General features: G+C 38.5%; 1 protein-coding gene across 2 annotated transcripts; it reads left to right on the plus strand.

Annotated features, from left to right (window-relative positions):
• The first annotated feature begins 5,343 nt into the window (after positions 1–5,343).
• Positions 5,344–19,974, plus strand: LOC116213901 (protein GRIP). 2 transcript variants are annotated; one of them, XM_031549032.1, is made up of 22 exons: positions 5,344–5,565; positions 6,395–6,858; positions 8,160–8,275; positions 8,466–8,635; positions 9,347–9,440; positions 10,352–10,438; positions 10,544–10,624; positions 11,328–11,453; positions 11,823–11,931; positions 12,007–12,086; positions 13,229–13,357; positions 13,502–13,602; positions 15,284–15,417; positions 15,512–15,609; positions 15,694–15,813; positions 15,927–15,951; positions 16,095–16,153; positions 16,524–16,595; positions 16,675–16,722; positions 17,405–17,510; positions 17,616–17,674; positions 19,603–19,974. In XM_031549032.1, the coding sequence occupies exons 2-22, from the start codon at positions 6,432–6,434 to the stop codon at positions 19,711–19,713; spliced, it is 2,352 nt and encodes a 783-aa protein (XP_031404892.1). In that variant the 5' UTR covers positions 5,344–5,565; positions 6,395–6,431; the 3' UTR covers positions 19,714–19,974. The 2 variants fall into 2 exon arrangements, with proteins under 2 accessions (XP_031404892.1, XP_031404894.1); XM_031549034.1 differs by having other exon boundaries at positions 6,400–6,858.
• Positions 19,975–20,509: the final 535 nt, after the last annotated feature.

Here is a 20,509-nt window from a genome sequence, read left to right on the forward strand (position 1 = left end):
TGGTGACTCCTTCTCACGCGCGTCCGCCGTGCATCTCCACGAGAAGGTGGATACTTCCAAGCCGCATTGCATAGGCTTCGCGCATGCGTGCCCCGACGAGATGAAATTCGGGTGCGCACATCGGCGGATCACAAAATGACGGTTATGCCCTTGGGCGGTAAAATGTGTGAAGCACACATGTAAAATGGAGATCGCGTGACACGAAGAGATCCAAAGGGAACTCACGTATTTCGACTTGAGCCGCCTCAAATTGGGCCCGGACTCGAGTCGTAGTACGCGAGTACTCCCTAGACACTGATTTTATTCGTGTTATGCGTCTCGATGTTATGAAATTATGGATTTTGAAAAGGGCATTTCCACCATTTCGTTTACAAATTGATATTCGGTTTGTCCAATTATTTAAGTCGAATGGTTTAATTAGTCAAATGACACGTCTCATTTCCCTGTTTGTGGGATTATTTAGTGATTATGTCTTCGAGTCACGAATGTTATGGATTCAATGGGCGATCGTCAAAAACTAACGCGCCTAACATGGGAGCTAACGCGTAATCAACGATTAAACGAAAAAAGAAATTACACTCAATTCCAAGAGCCGATTTCGAAGCGACAAAAGAGGCCAAATTAAACTCAAAGAGGGTCAAGAGGAATTCAGTCATTCCATAATGGGGATGACCGAATATTTCCTTGACTCAATTTGAATTCCATATGGTCTCTCATATCGGTTCTAATCGTTTCTTGTATGCATAAAACGTCAAACATGATAATAACACACATTCTATAAAGCCAATGCCGCCATGATCTTGGGTGCGCAAACAAGCACGTGATGCGAACGCAAATATCGTATTTAAAAGGAATCGATAAAGCGACACCAACTCATGTGATAATGATAAGCTAAAATAAAACGTGGAATCCATCCTAAATCGAGACAAAGAGACCAGGGGTGGCTCGAAAGGATCATGAGGACCTCTCGGTTCACCCCGTAGGGTATGACCAAAGGGTGCCCTTGGTTCTCCCGCGCCATCATGGTCTCTTCGACTAAGATTCGAGTCTGTTTCCACCATGTTATCGTATCATGACAGCAAACACTATAAGGATACGGGAAGTGAATGTATTCGGGGAAGAAGAGACCACTTAGTTCACGGGTGAGCCGTGAAACCTCATGGTCCCTTCCCGTAGGACCTAACCGTGAGACTTTGTGGCATGACTGAATCATGATGGCCTCTTCCTACGCGACTCTAAACATTTCCTGTCATGATGGACATAATATAATGATGTATGAACGTAATGAGCGATCTGAACATGCATAAAAACGAATAAAAATCCAAGCTTGCATGCAATACGATTATTAATCACCTTATCACCCTACAACAACCAAGGATCGAAGACCTAACCCCTCTAAGTTGTAGGGAGGTTATACCTAGCCGCAGAACACGAGGAAAGAGTCGAAGAAGTGGCAAAGGGAGTCGGGAGACCCAGCTGAAACGAACAGACCCGAATCGGTGCAGTCGGGTCGACTGGCAGACCCGACTAGCAGTCCTGCTTGTTGGGGCTGTACCGGTTGATCGGGGTGGCCTTTTTGCGCAAGGTCAGTTGCGTTGGACTCCCAAGAGACTAAGGATCACGACTGCGGTTGTTTCGGGAGGAGAGCACATGTAGATTTTCTGGAAATAAAAAACAACGGGTTAGCTAGCAGAAAACAGAACCGACTGGGCGTAACTGACCCGATTGGACAAGTCAGAAAGAAATGGTTGTCCCGGAGGCTCCCGATGATATTTTGTTGCAAGGTTGCCGGCATTGGACTCCTAACTGACTGAGGATCATGCCTGCGGTGGTTTTGTGAGGATTGGACATGTATATTTTTCTGAAAATAAAAAACAAAGTCGGGTTAGCTAGTAGAAAACAGAATCGACTGGGCGGAACTGACCCGACTGGGCAAGTCGGAAAGAAATGGCTGTCCAGAGGCTCCCGATGGTATTTTGCTGCAAGGTCGGTGGCATTGGACTCCTAAATGACTGAGGATCATGCCTACGATGGTTTCGTGAGGATTGGACATGTAGAATTTTCTGAAAGATGCAAAGAAAACTGGTAAAAACTAGAAAAAAAAATCCGAAAAGGGAGAAATGAGAGAAATGGCGGTGGTGCATGGTTGAATGGCTCTCGGCACATGACCACCTTGTCACGAGGGAGAGTGAGGGTCATGAGGAACCCTTAGGAAGTGATGGCACGACTCACTATAGTTGTGAGGTAGTGGAAATGTCGAGGAAGCCTTGGAAGCCGTGAAAATGCCTATGGAATCCGGTTCTGAACAGAGTTGGTTCGGACTACTAGAAGCTTCGAATCGAAAAACTAACACCGGAAATGGACTCAGGAGCTCAAATACATGTGGGATATGTAGTTTGTTTGAGGCTCGGATAAGTCGGGAAGGAAGAACTCGCCTAGAAACAGGGAAATTCCCTAGGGACCCGAATCTGGATTAGGCTCAAACGGGACCTAGATGACTTCAAATGGAAAAACTAACACCGTGAATGGACTCGAGAGGTCGAAAACATGTGGAATATTAAGTTTGGTCAAGTTTGGTTCAGGTTGGGTGGCGGTCGTCGGAAAACAGTTTAGTTTTCCAGCAATTTTTGCCTGAAACCAGGATGTGTTTGTGCTGAACGAAATGTTGGAGTTTGAGAGGAATTTGAGAGAGTTTTTGAGTGAGAAAGCTAGAGAGAGAGTGCAAGGGGAGTTGTGATTAAGTTGATGAAGCTTAGGGCTTATAAAGGAAGGCTTAATAGCTTGGTTAGTGGAAACTCAGTGCAATTAGTGGAAACTCCACCAACACAGCTCCACCAACGCCGCTCCATCATTGCCAATCCACTGTCGCTGCTCCCCGCCCTTAACCGAACCTCCGCCTGCTCTGCCTTGATCGGGGAAGATTCTGACTCTACTGTCTAGACCCAGGTCGGATCCACACAGATTTGGCCATTTTTGGCTGGTCGAATAAGAACAAATCCGACTAGATCGGATATGTTCGTAGGACCTCCTTGCCAATTGACCTTGACTTGAACCAGTCTCAGAACCTCTCAACACGGACTGTTGAAGATTGGGGATTGACTCTCACACTGCCATCATTTCCATTCCCCACACCAAAAACCTTGGCTTGCTCGAACTGTCATTGTCAATGTATTATCGACGTAGCCTGGAGAACCTTTTGTATTCGACTTACTACTCCCTTTGATGGAAGTATTGGTGGTCCTTGGTTTTCATATATTGTGTATATTTAGTCTTGCATTTGGCTTATTTGCGATCGACGCTTGGAATTTCGTTTCGTTTTGTTTAGTGTGAAGTTTGTTGTGTATTTGCTTTCAATAATGGACGACTCTACCATCGATCCCATGGTCGTCCTCTTTAGGTAACTATTGATGCCTTTTCAGCCATTTCTATCTCGGAATGCCTTTCATGCATCTCTCTATCTTGGAATGTCTCTTCAAACATCCAATCCTATGTACTCTACTTTTAATCAGTTCAATAAAACTTGTGAAAATAACGTCATGTATCCCAACATTTACATGTTATCTTAGTTTTATCCCAACGTCAATTTTTTAACGAGATATCCTAACGTTAATGATTTTGTTTCAAATTTATCTCGACGTAAAAGTTTCGTCCATTTTTTGACAAAATTGTCGATAGAATTCCCGATGTAAGACAAAAATTTACACCATATATCGAGAAAATTACTTGAATGATACAAAACCTTTTAAGTTGTAATGCAGACGATATAAAATCTTTTTTTTGTGGCAATTTGATACAAAACGTATCAAATTGTTTCAATCAAGTACAATCTGTCAATTTCCGTTGACGCCGTTAAGAATTTCTGACGTGGCACGTGACGTGGCAAGTTTTTATGACACGTGGCTGAAAATTTTTAGCATAATATAACAAATGGGTACAAAACCTTATTAAGATGTAACAAATTAGTACAAAACTTTATTAAGATGTAACAAATTGGTATAAAAATTTATTAAGATATAACGAAATGGTATAAAACGTTTTGTATGATGTAACAAATTGATACAAATAGCGAAACAAATGGCAACTACACCTAATTAAAATAATAAAAGGGAGATCCGTATTGAATGATGTTGCGGGATTTATGCATATCCAACGATGGGAATACCCGTATTACGATAATATGGAGTCATATTACCATGAGCAAAAAAAATATTTGATAGTATGAATTTGCATCATAAATTTTGGTCCCTCTAGATTTCTAGAGAAGTACATAAGTTCGAAAGGAAATATTGGAAAGGAAAATAAAGGGAAGATCTTTCATTCCAAAAATTTCTGACGTGGCACGTAACGACGAAATCCAGAGGGACCAAAATTTATGATGCAAATTCATACTATCAAATATTTTTTTTGCTCATGGTAATATGACTCCATATTATCGTAATACGGGTATTCCCATCGTTGGATATGCATAGATCCCGCAACATCATTCAATACGGATCTCCCCTTTTATTATTTTAATTAGGTGTAGTTGCCATTTGTTTCGCTATTTGTATCAATTTGCTACATCATACAAAACGTTTTATACCATTTCGTTATATCTTAATAAAGTTTTTTTACCAATTTGTTACATCTTAATAAAGTTTTGTACTAATTTGTTAAATCTTAATAAGGTTCTGTGCTAAAAGTTTTCAATCACGTGTTATAAGACTTGCCACGTCAGATATTCTTAACGGCATCCAATCACGTGTCATAAGGCTTGTCACGTCACGTGCCACGTCAAAAATTATTAACGGCGTCGACGGAAATTGATGGATTGTACTTGATTGAAACAATTTGATACGTTTTGTATCAAATTGTTACAAAAAAAAAGATTTTGTACCGTCCGCGTTACAACTTAAAAGGTTTTGTATCATTCAAGTAATTTTCCCCCATATATCACAATCATTTTGTTATTTCTCAATTTTATCCTAACCTTTTGATGCTTTTTCAATTTTATCCCAATATTTCGGTAGTTTTTCAATTTTATTCCAATATTTTACTGTTTTCTAAATATTATCCCAACAGGTTGGGATAAATTTGAGAAATTATGAAAAGATTGAGATAAAATTAAGAAAAATAAAAAGGTTGGGATAAAATTGAAAAAATATTAAAAGGTTTGGATAGAGTTGACACCAAGTCAGGATTTCCGTGAATGTTTATGACGGGATAAATTTGATACTAAACCATTAATGTTAGGATACTTTAAAGAAAAAGTATCATTGGGATAAAATTAAGGCAACACGTAAATATTGGAATATATAGCGTAATTTATCCATAAAAACAAAGTTAAAGGGCTTAAAAGATCAAATCCTGACCCACTCCAACCAGCCCAGTTGGTCTCCTGTTCTCTTCTCTTCTCCAGCCGAGCCGATCACAGATCAGCCGGTCGGCAGCTTGGGTTGCTTGGAATGAGAGCGGAGCTCGTCGCTCGGCTCAGGTAGAGCACCCGCGACGATCGGATTCACGAGACGAAGCTGCTCTGCTCTGCCTTGGAGCTGGACGAATATTTCCATGTAACAGTGAACCAAGGTAATGTAAGATCGTCGATGACGAGCTCCATTCATGGCCACGGAATTCGGAAGATGTTCGATTGTTCCTTCATGTAAATGATTGACTATAATTTCTATGACCGGAAAGCTGTGGTTTGATGCTAGCCTGCTGATTATGACGCTGATTGGAGAGATCTAGTCCCCCTGTGGGGCTGCGTCCTCTTAAATTGTTGATCTGCCGATTGGATGCATATCTCTTGCCGCTTTAACACTTGAGATCAGATGCTGCTCAGTGGTAGAGGCTGAGCGCTTTCTCCGCTCTCTTGGTTTGTTTGTATGGCCAAGGATGCATTTGCTGTAATTCTTTCATCTTGCCTTTTAATCATAGGACAGGGTTCCAGTCCTGCCTCGCAATATGCCCCCATTCACGTAGCTTCACCTCAAAGCTTTTTACTTGTCTCAGTTGTTCAAGCTTGTTTTACTTTTTACCAATGAGATGAGAGATGATGCATGGTGTGTGGGTTGTTGCCCCGCCTCCTTTGAACATTCGGTCTATTTTATGATGGTCTATCCATTTTTTTCACCTGTTTCCCGGCTTGAGGGTTCTTTCTATATGTATATTGGTGAAAAAGCTTTTGAATTGCTTGAACAAAATAAAATAGAAAGAAATATGAGCTGAGCTGTTGCAGGGAGTAATAGCATTGCATAAGGTGACTCGCTTCCAATTTCTGATTCATCGGTTCTCAGTTTTGAGTTCATGTGAATCTTCCATTCTGTACCTTCTGGTGAAGTTAGCCTGAGCTTGCAAAATTCGTTTTGGTGAGCGAGCTCTTTCAATAAGCTAATGCGCCTGCAATTGTTGATGATAGTGAAGAGAAGGAGCACACTGATCGCAAGAGTGTCAGGATGGCAACAGAAGGAGAAGAGGCAGCTTCTGCGGTGAAAAGTCAGGCTGAAAGCTCTACAGCTACAGAAGACATTGAACCTAGAAGCAGTGGACCGGTTGTACAGGAGAACGGTTCAGCTGACTCTCACGATGAGCTCTTCCAAATGGTCACTCAACTTAGGCTAGAAAATGAGTTCTTGAAATCTCAGTTTGAAGGCTTGAAGAATCTCCAACAGAAGGATGCTGGATGCAGCCAGCAAACTGAAATCGACCGGCAGGATGGCGAAGATGTGAAACAGCTCCTTGAAAGGCTAGACTCACTGAATAAGGAACTGTTGGAGGAAAAGCAGACAAGGGCTGCGGCAGAGGAGGCTCTGAAGCATCTGAGGACTGTGTACTCAGAGGCAGATGCACGATCCCAGGAGCTCTCCACCAAGCTAGCTGAAGGTCAGACTGTAACCTGGATATTTTTAACTTGTTTAAATAATAAAGACAATCCAAGACCTTTTTTTTTTTTTTCAGTTTAAGCTTAGTGTTGTTGCCTTGTTGGAATTGGCCTTCTACCATTACCTAGATGCGATATCTCATATCTCATTTGCCTCCCATTATTCAAACTAGATGATTATCTCAATACTCTGTGCAAGAGCTTCTTCTTCCTTTTTAAAATTTAACATAAATGTACTCGTTTTCGGTGAAATTCCCGCAAACATTATGTTAAATATATAATTATATGATGGTGATTTGTTACATTGAGTGACTATAATTCTAGAAGCGCTATATATTAGTCTCCTGTTAGAGCCTTCAGTGGAAAGTGGAGATGTGATGGGAAAACAGCAAGGTAACTTCATATATAGCGAAGTGATTGAAGCATATGAGTTATTGAGTTCCACTGTAGTAGCCAGATGCTACATAGTATTTATTAGATGGATATATATATTAATTGAGAAAAAGAACGCGGATCTAACCACTTGTTTGGATGGTGGGTTAAGGAGGGTTATGCAGGGGTGGATTATGGAGGGTTATAATGCAAATTTAAGAAAAAATTTATACAGAAATTATATCTTCTGAGGAATAGACAAAATATTGCATTAATAATTGTCAAGTGTTTGTTGGTTTCCCAAATTGATTTTGCTTTGTTGATTGAGTGATATTCAGACGTAAACAAGTAAAGTCCTTGCATAAGACCTGCATAAATCTTCTAGAGTTGCAATATTTTATGAGGCTTTTCCCAAGGCTCAAATATCCTTCTTTATAAAACCTTTTCACATTTTCAGGAAAGTAATTACATTATAGGAATGGTTCCTGAGTTGAAAGCCTTTAACACATAATCAAGAAAGCCTTAATGCAAACTAAGCCTTTTCATGACAACGTGAAAAGGTTTTATAAAGAAGAGTAAACTAAATAAGTAAAACCTTAATGTATCTTGAGAATTACATTATCCATGAGACTTTTCTTCAGGCTTGAAAGCCTTTATCACATTTTCAAGAAATCATTAAACCTTTGGCCTTTTATAAAAATAAACCTTTGGTTTAGGTAATGGGTTTGTTAATGTTGATAAAGAAAAGCAACAAACTGTTTTTCAGTTCATTTTACTGTGATGCTAAAAAACTTGAAAAGCAATGAACAGCTTTTCCCTTCGCTTCTTCAGCGACTAGACAAACTTGTAAAGATTTAGATATTTTTTCATTATACTATGAATAGTTTTGCTGTTTCTCTTTATTAAAGAAAAAATTGATTATCTTATGTAGCCCAGCAAAAGATGGATCGGGAAATCAAAGAGCGTGATGAGAAGTACTCAGAACTAGATTCCAAATTTAGCAGACTCCATAAAAGAGCAAAGCAGCGCATTCAAGAGGTTCAAAAGGTAGATCCTGTCGCTGAATTGTTTGGCTTTAGCTTTACTTTGTCACCTTAGTTCTCATTTTATGATTAATTAGTATTTTACAATGTGAATCTGACTGCATAAAATGTAATACCATGCCTGGTTCAACTGATCTGTGGCCATCTTTTCTCAGTTTTTAACCTTGGAATTCATTTGGAGGTTATTATTTCAGGAAAAAGATGACCTTGAGGCTCGATTTCGTGAAGTAAATGTGACAGCAGAGCAAGCATCATTGCAACATTTAGCTTTGCAGCAAGAGGTTGAACGGACTCGTCACCAAGCAAATGAAGCATTAAAAGCAATGGATGCTGAAAGACAACAATTAAGAAGCACCTGCAATAAGTAAGATTCTTGTAGAATTATTTGAACTTATGTAGTTAAAATGTTTCCAATTCTTAGCAATACATTGGTTTCTCTTTAAATTTCTTTTTGGGGAATGGAGGAAAAAACCAACTTCTGCAGGAGGAAAATTTGCTCTAAACAATTCATGGGCAGGGTGTGACCCTGCCATCCCCACCCCTCAGCGTTTAGCTTGAACGCGTACTTTAAATGCAGTTTGCATTCTTTTAGGTCTAAGGCAATTTTCAACATAAAAAAACTACTAGGATGTCGGGTTGGGGCTCCCCTTATTTGGAGAATCTCGTACTGTTCCTGGTATCATACTTCTTGATAAACCTTTTAGATATTCTTGTCGTGATGTTCTGTGTGGTTGTCAACCTCACCATTCTTGTTGATGTATCCCTGCAATACCAAAAATATAGATGTTGTTTCCCAATGGACTAATTCTTAAGGTTGTTTAGTTATTAGGTATGATAGAAGACACAATTCAAGTGACTTTTGACATAATTGACATTTTAAGAAAGTCATTCTGTATTATTGGACACTAGATTGTCATGAATCTCATACCCCTGGAAGCAGCCACCACTCATAGATCTTCAAGTAAACGATGTCTGTTGGTTTTTGTCTCCTAATATTTTTTTGTGTGATTGCCTTTGCAATAGTCAATCAGGTTTCCTAATTCATCATCTCTAAAGTATTAATGTTAATATACAGACTTCGAGATGACAGCGAAGAAATACGCCGTTCTTTGCAACATAAAGAGCTTGCCCTTGAGTCATTGCAACAATCACTTATGGAGAAGGAGCAGGTATTCATATACTTCTACTTTCAGGACTTTCAGTATTCTTCTGATGATACCATTTTTGAGCCTGGCTATCTGATTGAAATCATGGTTCTTGCAATCATTGTCATCTATCAAATACTACTAATATTTTGTATTGTCATGTGTGATAACTAAGTTGCCATAAGCTCAGTTGTATACTTCTTATTTGTGCTTTTGGGGCTCTTTCCTGTTTAGGATGCCCACATGGAAGACATAACTAATCACACAATGGTCCAGCCTGGTGAAAACTGCCTGGGATAATTATATATTGCGTAGGGAATTTAGTTTGGTTATCTTCGCCTGTGATTTTTGCCGGTCATGTTTTAGAGGACCTGACCCAAGAAGAAAACAAATAGGGTATATTGACTAATGAGGATGGATTGCTAAAAGAGAAAACCTTCATTGCCATATATACTGAAGCAGCTGATATTTATAATTCTTCTCTCATAGAGGCAATTGGATGTGTGAGTTTGCCACTCTTAATCAATAATATTCTACAGTAAGACGAACTAGTTGACTTCTCCTAAAACAGATCATTTCTGATATCTGTACCTGCTTAAGTAGCAGTCTATTTGGAAGATTATAGTTTTTTATGGTCACACTAGTGATAACGCTTTCCTCACTGAAGATGATCAGATGGAAGATTGAAAAGTCTATTTCAGTCTTGGATGTATAACGGTTTGAAGAGGGGCCAAATGTGATGATCTAGAGTAAATGTTGGTGGATGGAATTAGATGGTTGCCACATTTAGCTATAAAACTGACTAAAATCGCCATAATACCATGAAAACACCATTGTATCAGTTTGGTAATTCAAATGTCATTGTGAATTTCTGTATTCTTTATAATAACATCAGCATAAGGTTTATTTATGTGTTATAAGTTGCTTAAATTTAGATTCTGGAAGACCTCCACGGGTTGCTAAGAGCTGCGGATGAGAAGAGGCAAACTGCACTAGCTGAGTTGTCTGCCAAGCATCAAAAGGTAATGCATCCAGCGCTTCCTAAAAGTTAGTTTAATGCTTCTTAATTCTCTTGATTTATCGAAAGATATTCACCTTGGTCTTCTACATTTCTTTCTCATCATCAGAATATAGAAAGTTTAGAAATCCAACTTGCCGATGCAACATCTGACAGAAGCAAAGCCACAGCTGTTATATCTTCCTTGCAGGTATTTTTTTTTTCTTTTTCAGTAAGCAACTTTTCCTATTATTGCTGTGCTTCATCGTCATGCTTTTCAGGTAGTATGAGCACAAGTTGCAGGGGTTTTATTTATAGCCATATCAACGCATCTGCAGATTAAATGGATACATGTTTTTTTGAAATATATATATATATATATATATATATATATTGTTGACATCCTGACTCACAAGTTAGGACAATCATGTGTGGATCGAGTAATGAGAAGCAAAATATGGTTGTTGAAACTTTAACAAGGCTGTGACTGTGATAAGAACTACAGTCAACCCTTTTTGATTGCTCAAGTTGATTTATGGGGCAATGCCATTATATTCATTAACAACTTCCTTGGTGCACCCCTTCATTTTTTCTTTTGGCGTTAACTAGCTGTATCCAAGCTTAATTGGACTAATCTCCATGGTCCGCACGAACTCCCTGCAACTATGGGACAGTATGTCCGGTCACAAAGGCCATGTGATCGTTCCAATAGCGGGTTCACCAAGGGAGCATCGTTTGACCACTGAGCCAACTTATTGGTTTTTCCTTGGTGTACCTTCTCTTTGTACACAGCATAACTTAAAGTTTTGCTTAGCACATGTAACTCTTTCTGTATGTTCTTCTCTGTACCACTGTTACACAGTTCAGTGTAGCTACAATCGAAAATTATTTAAGTCAAGTATTATGTCTTACAGGCACTAGTTGCAGAAAAGGAATCTAAAATTGCGGAGATTGATGCAGCTTCTAGCGGAGAAGCAGCGAGACTAAAAGCTGCTCTGGATACAGTCAAGGGAGAGGTTTCCCATTTGAAAAGTGAGCATGTACGAGCCAGATTTTATTAGTGAAAGTAAATCTCCAATTATATCATTGATCTTCAAAAGAAAAACTTCTTGTTCTTGATATATTTTCTTTCCCATTCCCATTATCCTTCCAATCTTGAACTATTAGATCATTGTATTTCTTCATTAGTCAGTCCGTAATTTAATCCACTTCTAATATTGTTTGTTTCGTCGTTCTTTCTTGTTTAAGATTTTTCACAAGGAATTATCTGTCATAAATATAGTTGATTTCAACATGCTAATGCTTCTTTTCACCGAAAAAGTAGCTATATTTGCAAAGCACAAGAAAGATCAACCTTGCTAAAACCTTTTATTTCTGTTATTCATTCAGTGGTTTTCTGTTCTGTTCAGGCAAAAGAGAAGGAAAGCTGGGAAGCTATGTATCAAGCACTTAAGGTGAAACTTGAAATTGCTGAGAGTAACTGCGTACATGCTGAAGTTGAAGTAGCCAAGCTAAAAAGTACTATTCTTGAGGCTCAATTGCTTTTGAGTTTTAAACCTGGGAAATAAACTCTAATTGTCCGACAATTGGTAGGTCAGCTGGAAATAGAGATGTCTTCGCAAGCTCAGATGTTAAATGCTAAAGATGCTGAACTAGCAGCTGCCAAGAAGGAGGTAACTGCCGTCTCACTTTGTCCATTAATTTTATGTGAGTTGGATAATAATTTGTTACTTGAGACAAGGTGTGCTAGATTACCTAAAACAGGTGCTTAAATTAATTTTTCAGCACTAAATGTAACTTATTTGATAAACTCAGTAAATTGACTCGATTTAATAAGGAAAAACCTGTTAATGATTCAGTAAATAGAAATCTGCTTATTTATTTTGGGTAAATCACTCAACCAATGAGCTATCCTGAAATTTTCCAATGGTGCCCCTGTACCATATTTTAGTTCTCGCCATCGGCTTCTACTTTCCTAGGGTTGTTGGCAGCTTCTAGGGTTGCCTATAACCTCACTAGGGGTGATGATGGCAGGCGATGAAATCTTGCTGTATCGATCTCCTCGTTTCTCTTGAGAGGGAAACAATTCTAGGTGGTAGCGGCCTCGATACTGATAACCACTGTCCCCCTCCCCTTCTCACATCGTTCGATCTCCATCTCCATCTCCTTCTCCTTCTCCTTCTTCTTCTTTTTTTAAAATTTTTATTAATTTTATTAATTTTTAATTTGTATTCTGAAAACTTAAAATAATATAAAATTTGATTTGATTGGGTCTAAAGTTGAAAAAATGAAAGTTGTGCGGCATTATGTGAATAGGATCTCAAATAATGTAAAATTTTCTACACTTATTCCCCAAACAAATAAGATTAAATTAATATACAAGCACTTAGTTTATTAAACTCTTTAATTTTCAGCATTTAAATTAAGTTGAAACAAGCACCACCTAGGTATAATGGGTTGTGGAAATGGGCTTAATAATCGTCACTTGAAGTTTTTCATGATAAACTTCACTCGATGCCTTAATGTGGAGGATAGGATTATTGGTTTTCTCGTCACAGATGATCTTTCGGGTGTATTATACACTTTTTTTCTGGTACTTAGTCTTTGGAGGCATTTGTTAATGTTGAATGGGCTAGCTGGTTTTTCTTAATAGTGATCCAATTGCTTTTTGTGGGCTGTCGGATTACTTCAATCTTCTATGCAATTTCTTTTCACAATAATAGTATTGCTTAGTTTAATGATGCTATGTTTCGTGTAATATATTTGCTTCAGTTGCTTGTTATACTAAGATTCAATCTTTTTACGTTAATTGTAGATTGTTCACCTACAAACTGAATTCTCATCGTACAAAAGTCGTGCTCATGCACTTCTCCAAAAAAAAGAAGCAGAGCTCGCTGTCGCAAACAATTCCGAACAAATTAAGGCACTTGAGGAGGCTCTGAAGGTACACTCTTTTATTGCTTTTTGTTCTGAGTAAGAGGCTCTGAAGAGACAAACTAAAGCACTTGAGCAGGCTGACACTTTAAATGACGTTCTAATTTTGAGCAGTAATATATTTCTGCTTGCTGTTTTCCTATTAATCAAATAGGAGTTGGAAAAAGAAGCATCAGAAGCATGCTTAACGAGAGACAAAGCCCTTCAAGATCTTCAAGCTGCTTTATCTAATCATGATAAAGAACTTGCAGAAAGGTACTATTCATGATATAGAACTTCCAGCTGCCTCCACATGGTAGTGTGATTATAATTGAAGGCTGCTTCTATCATAGCTTCGCATTCTGTTATCTCTGATTTAATTAAATATACGAAAGTATGCCAAGAGAACAAATTCGATTGATCATTTGTATATGTGACACGCATAGACTTAATAATGCTCTCTAGAAAATCTTACTAAAGAAATGACCAAGAGTCTGTTATGTTTTTTGTTCTCTCACTGAGTGTAAAAGTGTTAGTGTGTAGAAGTGGATGCATATAGATAGTTGTGCAGTCACAAGATTCTATAGCTTCTTTTGCACCTTCTTCCACAGCGTCGGCTCGCAAGTTCTATGAAAAATGACTCTATCCTTGCTGCTTTCTACTTTAAACAAGATACCGTAGTTGGACAAAAAATATAACATTTGAAAGCTGCTTGTTTATTTGCTCGAGAATCAGCAAGTCAGCATTCACATGACTCTGGATGGTTGCCTGCACAACATCCTGATAAAATAGACCTTGATTAGGCCTTTTGAGGTACTATAAAGTAAAATATATAACAATGGGCAGTCCATGGCAAAATTAAAATTGAAAGAGCACTACATGCAATATATGTAAGGTATGGAACTTTCTGTTGATTCAACCAACCTGTACTTTTCCACATCTCTGTAAGTTTACCTAGGTCTGGTAGGAGTTTGGTGTTAGCCTCCATCAAGGTGCTGTTGGGCTCTGATATTGACATGCCTAAGTCAGTCATCAAGTTAAAATGGGAAAAAAGAACATATATATATATATATATGTATGTATGTATGTATAAAGTTTTTCTCATAAGATAGGAAATACTTGAAACATGCCCCTGCTCCCTTAGCCCTTCAGGAATATCTCATTTATCCCACTTCTAACCTGAATATATTACCAGAGAATATGGAACGGATCAGATGACTGTTTGGCTTGGATAGAAGAGCCATTAATAGGAGGAAGGATGAAGTCTGTGAGGGCCATTTTTTTGTGATGTCAAACTTGCATAGGTGCTCTATTCAGTTAATTGGTTCTTACACTTTTTTCCTCAAACTTATTACTGCTAATAATATGAAAAAGTACACATTATTGTGCAGCAGAAGGGGAAAAAAAAGGTTCAAAACAAAGGGAAAAGTCAAAAGCTAAAGTCATCTTGTTAAGAGTACCAAATAGGACTGCAGATGGACAGTTTGCAATGTCTCCTCCAGTCAACTCAAATCTTGCCCTCCTTCAACATTTGAATAAGTCCAGTACCATCATTAGCAACAACCACAACTACCTCATGTTTGCAGCATGGAAAATGATCCCAAATATTGAAGCATTATACTGAATGCTGGTCTCTCAGGATGCTTGCATAATAACACCTGTCTGTAGTGAAAGGATCTCTCTCAAATTATTGATGGTCTGGATATTCCCAAACCTGAAGCTTAGTTACAGAATTCAATCCCTTCGAGCACCTCTACGTTATATATCTGAAATTTTGAGTTTCTGTTAAGCCAAGTCGTGAGGGACCTGCTCAATGAGTTAATGCTGCTTCTTTTCTGCTTTTGGCACATTATCAGAGAAGAGAATCCTAGTATTTTGCCTTGGTGGGATGCATCTTTGCGTTGTTAGAACTTGCTATATCTCATGTCTAAACAAAATTCTTCTTTATTAATTTCAGAGATGCAGCCCTTCTCAATGCCAAGCAGCAGATCAACAGCATTGAAATGAAACTAGACGCTGTCATAAACAGCCAGCAGAAGGAGAAGGAAGCATGGGAATCAGATATGCACAACCTGGAAGATACATGGCGCAGTAACTTCAATTATCAGTTCACATTTAATTTGACCTTGCAATTTTTCTGGACTTTTTAAGGCAAATTAATTTTGCTCATCTTTCAATATCACAGTCAGATGCAATGCAATCAAGGCTGAAATAGGAACAGCTTCTGGTCAAGATCTAAAGAAGGAATTAGAAGAACTTAAGCTCCGATACAAGAGATTGAAGGTAACTCATACACTTGTCATTTGTCAATTTTCTTGGTTTCATTCCTTGTCTTTTTGTTTGTTTAACTGCTGTTGAATCTTTTAGGCGGAACATGATTCATTTCGAGATATTGCTGATAGGATGATTGAGGAGAAGGACAAAGAAATCTCTCGACTTTTTGATGATAACAGCAATCTTCAGCGATCTCTTGAATTGAGACTACCAGTATGTCTTTCCCTGCTGTCTTCAGATAGAACCATGGGCTGCAACATTTTTAATACTGTTTTTCTCTACACGTTCTCCTTATTTAGCTACTGACACACAGCAAATGCTTCCAGGGTGACCAGAATGGTGTCAGCACAGGTAAGTGATGTCCCCCCCCCCCCCCCCCCCCCCCCCCCCAATTTGCTTTATATTCAGAAACTAATTCTGTTTGCAGTGAAATATTACTCCTATGGATTGTATAGAGACCATTTTATGCCAAAATTTACCAAATTTATCCTCAGCTTTGCAGAAGCAGGATCCATCAATTTCAGGCACCTCTGCCGCTGAACAGCAAATTCTGGTACAGTAATTATTCCACCAAGGACTAGCCACATGATACAAAAGAATGGTCTCCTGTTAAATTATGCTCATTTCAATCGCAAAAATATTTTTCTTAAAAAAAGAAAAGAAAAGAAGGGAATTCACTATGATAAGTTTCATTTCAGTCACTTTGTTCTGTGTTTTTGGTGCTTCAGGCAATTAATTTTAGTAACTTTTAAATGTATCTTTTATTGAAAGAAAGTGAGTTATAAGGAATATAAGCAAACGTTCATTTCCTGATTTTGAAACTTTGTGGAGTGCATCCTATTTAAATCTTGATAGTCAGTGTTCCATCCTTAAAGAGAATGTCACTTTCCGATGCATGTTAATTGATGTGAATTGATATTCAGCTTTTGGCAAGGCAACAAGCTCAGAGAGAGGAAGAGCTAGCTCAGTCTCAGCGCCATATTTTAGCACTTCAAGTATGCATTGTTGTTTCTAGACCTTAATACTTCTCATTGATGCCAATTATATTTGTCTGAAGCTTGCATGCTGTTCCAGGAAGAGATCGAGGAGCTTGAACGTGAAAATCGTCTGCACGCACAGCAGGTGAAAACTCTGGCGTTTTCTGTGTACTTGCGAGAAAATATGTCTAGGTTCTAGTTATAAGACTATTTGTCTGCTTTAAATCTTGTTTCCATTACCATGAAAATCTTACTGAGACAGGTAGCAGTGGCACATTTGGAGAGGCTTTCTGGTGCATAAGGAAATATATTCCACATAGGAAGTAGGTTTGCTTTTTGCATCATGAATGAACAAGTCACACATTGATGATCGAAGCAAATCCATATTTTATGAGCATAAATATACCTTCCATTAGGGTGCTAACTGTGGTCAGGTAGGGGGATTAACATGAACTAAAAGATTACAGCCAAATAAAAAACAGAAGTGGATCAAAAAAGTCGATCAGTAACTATAGAAAGCATAGGAAATTAAATAAGAGGGATTGGGTGGTAGGTGAATTTAAATCAATCCCATCAATTTAATTTACTTGAAAGGTATATTTCTCTCTATGGCAACAGGAAACATGAAATTAGAAATGAAACTTACTGTTAAAATTGAGGAGGAGATGTATTTTTGGGATTCAGAATGCTTCAAAGTCTTAAAAATTGCAAATTGATTGCTTGAAAATCTTTTGCTCACCTTCCATCAGGAATACTGCAAAAATTGTTAAAAGTAGAAGAAGCTATTAAATTTCTTTTAAAGCAATATTCAAATGTCACACGTGCAGGAAGCCATGTTGAAGGCTGAGCTTCGGAACATGGAAAGGACACAAAGGAGGGAGGGGGTGGATATGACATATTTAAAAAATGTAATTTTGAAGCTTCTCGAAACAGGTAGTCACATGCAGCATGCTTTATTATGAAAGAAATAGCTCCATTGATTTCAGATATTGCATGGTTGGGATATTTTATATATTACCTTGATGTTCTTGTAAGCAGGTGAGGTTGAAGCCCTTCTACCTGTGGTTGCCATGCTGCTGCAATTCAGTCCAGAAGAGGTAAAATTCTCATTTCCCCTATGGATTTGCCTTGTTACTTTATCATATATGGAAAGTAAACAAATTTATGGCCAGTCAAATATCATTTACTGAATACTGTCTAGTGATATGCCTTGTGCCCAGTGGCACTTGGCTCCCGTCTCCAGGACCATAAAGTCCTGGTAATTCCCAGCTCCATCCACAATTCATCAACAAGAAACATTATCTGATAAAATTCCTGTTTAGCACATCATTCCTGGGCTAGCCTAATCTGGATGAGGTTCACATTCCATCGGAGAAGCGTTTACAAAATCCGATCTGTCTCAGGATTTTCTTTTGACCAACCTATGACCGAACAAAAAACATTCATCAAGAACTTCACTCTCATTTCTCCTGGAGCATAGTGGAAAGGAATTGAGAGGGAAAGATAAAAGGAAGAAAGAATTACAATGATGGAATGACAGAAAAGGTTTAGAGAGGGAGAGAGAGGAGAAGGGGGAGGGAGGGAGGGAGGGAATTCATTGGATTAAGAGGGGGAATTTTTATGTATAGTTATATTTTTGGGTCGGACTGGAGCCCTGTTGGTCTGTACTTTGAAAACCGAAAAGCGAACCTGATTAGGACTTTGAAGTGGCTTGCTTTTTAGAGAATAGTGATATTGGAGCAATTTGGTGTGTTATTTTGTCTTTATTTCAGTACCCAATGCAGCATAGGTGAGACCCACGTCGAATGGAGGCAATACAATAGTTTGTAGCAAGAATTCGAAAGTAGAAGCTTGTGTTGATTGTGTTTTTCCGATCTACTGTGTCCGATCTATTGCTCCTAGGATTTTATTTTTTTTTTTCAGTTTTTCGTGGCCGAGGTGCCCAGGTTTGCTGTGAATGCACAGCTTTGCCATATGTTCCCTGCTTTAAATTCCTAGCACATGTCCAACCTAATTATCTTTAATTTTGCCCACATCCATCCAGTACCTCAGTTCTGATTCAGGATGATCTTTAACCAAACAGGATTATAGAGACTTCATCGCTTATTCCTAATGTTGGAAACCTAAAATGTTCTATCCATTTATATATTCTTTTGAAATGGCTGAACGTTCTTTGATGAGCGATTAGCCTTCTCACCATCAGATTGAAGGTTTTTTGGTTCCCTCAAATATGTGGATTGGCTAATCCATTGTAGTGTTTCCTTAATGATCGCTTGAACCATTTACTTCTTTCATAAGTGCTTTATTAAGAAAATCCCTAGTTGCCTTTTTTTTTCCTTTGATTATCGTTACAAAAGATCTGCTATTGAAGTTGAAATTGCAAGCTCTATAGGTTGCTTTAAACAATGGAGTTGGGGTTGGCCCGGAATGGTGGTTTTGGGCAAAAAGCGGTTGTCTGTATTGAAAATTTGCATGAGGCAGCTATTGGCTCAAAATGCTGACATGCTTATCTCAGCAATTTGCGTGTTATGATAAAGAGAGCATTCATATCATAATCCAAGAGCTGAACCTGGGTTGTCCATCAAAAAGATAAGGTTCCAAGCTTCAACTTGGGGTCCTTAATGACCCGTGGTACAGGCTGGGTGGGGCTGCTTGTTAGGGCTAATGAGTGCAGTCTTCTTCAGGTGGTTGGGGTTGATGAGTCGAGCAATCCCATGCCCTTGTGTTCGCAGAGCATGTGGTGGTGGCCTTTTGAAGTGGGAAAAATAGAGGCGGGGTGTTTCGGTGATAGCATGGGATCAGAATGGATCCTATGAAAAACTATACTGTTGTCCACACAGACAATGGCAGTAGTTTCAAACAGCAGACACCGCATGGTCATAAGTTTAGGTTAACATGCGTATACCATGCGTGGGTAACCAATTTTCTTGAAGCATGAAAAGCATCTCTGTATTCCTTTTCTTTGCAGCTGATCACTGTTAGCCTAATACACCTGGAAATTTTAAATTTTATATGCTATATGCAGTTGCAGAAATGTCAGCAAGCATACCGTGCCTACGCAGATGTCCCAGCAAGCCTGACAACTGATTCTTCTGCATCTTCGCGCTCACTCTTTTCAAGATTCTCATTTTCCTAGCTTCATAAACTATCTATGATTAGTGTCCAAAAATGACTACGGCATCCTGAGATGCTAAGCTGTGAGCGCCCAGTTTTATCTGACGGGCTCGCATGGTTTATCTCTTTGTTCTACATTTAATTCTTTATTACAATAAAGTTTTTGATGCTGTAAAGTAAACAGTGGGAGTTGAGATGTATATTAGATGTAAGAGAAACAATGCTGTTCCTTTTCTTTGTTTGTCAATTTACGTTTCTTATATTGAAAACTGCATGTGGAGTCTGGGCGATGTGCTGAATTACGCAGATATTTATTGGAAATTAACATATATATATATATATATATATATTTATGGGAAACCTGACAAACTCGAAATATGTGTATGATCACGAAAGGTTGAAATATTCGGAACATGCCCTGTAAATAATCATATTTCCTTAACATTAAAAATTAGAAATTCATTGACTAATATTATAGAAATGTTTAATATCTCATAAATTTGATAATTCATTGATATGATTTTAAAATCATATTTTAACTCAACTCTAAATTTTTTAAAATTTCAAAACGACCTTCACTTTTTAAAATTTTTCAATTTTGCTCCACCCTCTCTCCCATCCAGAACACTATTCATCGTGTTCCTCCTCAAGCCACACTATTCATCGTCCCTTCCCGATCTCGATCGAACAGCTTGAAGATTTGCCTCAGCTACTCCTCCGAGTAGGGAGACTTGTAGGGGCTGGGGAGGAGCGAGGGTACGACGAGGGCCACGAACTCGGAGAACTCCACGAGGCCGTTGTTAGTGTCGGGCCTCTGG

This window comes from Punica granatum, chromosome 7 (genome assembly GCF_007655135.1).
Source record: "Punica granatum isolate Tunisia-2019 chromosome 7, ASM765513v2, whole genome shotgun sequence".
NCBI classification, from domain to species: Eukaryota; Viridiplantae; Streptophyta; class Magnoliopsida; order Myrtales; family Lythraceae; genus Punica; species Punica granatum.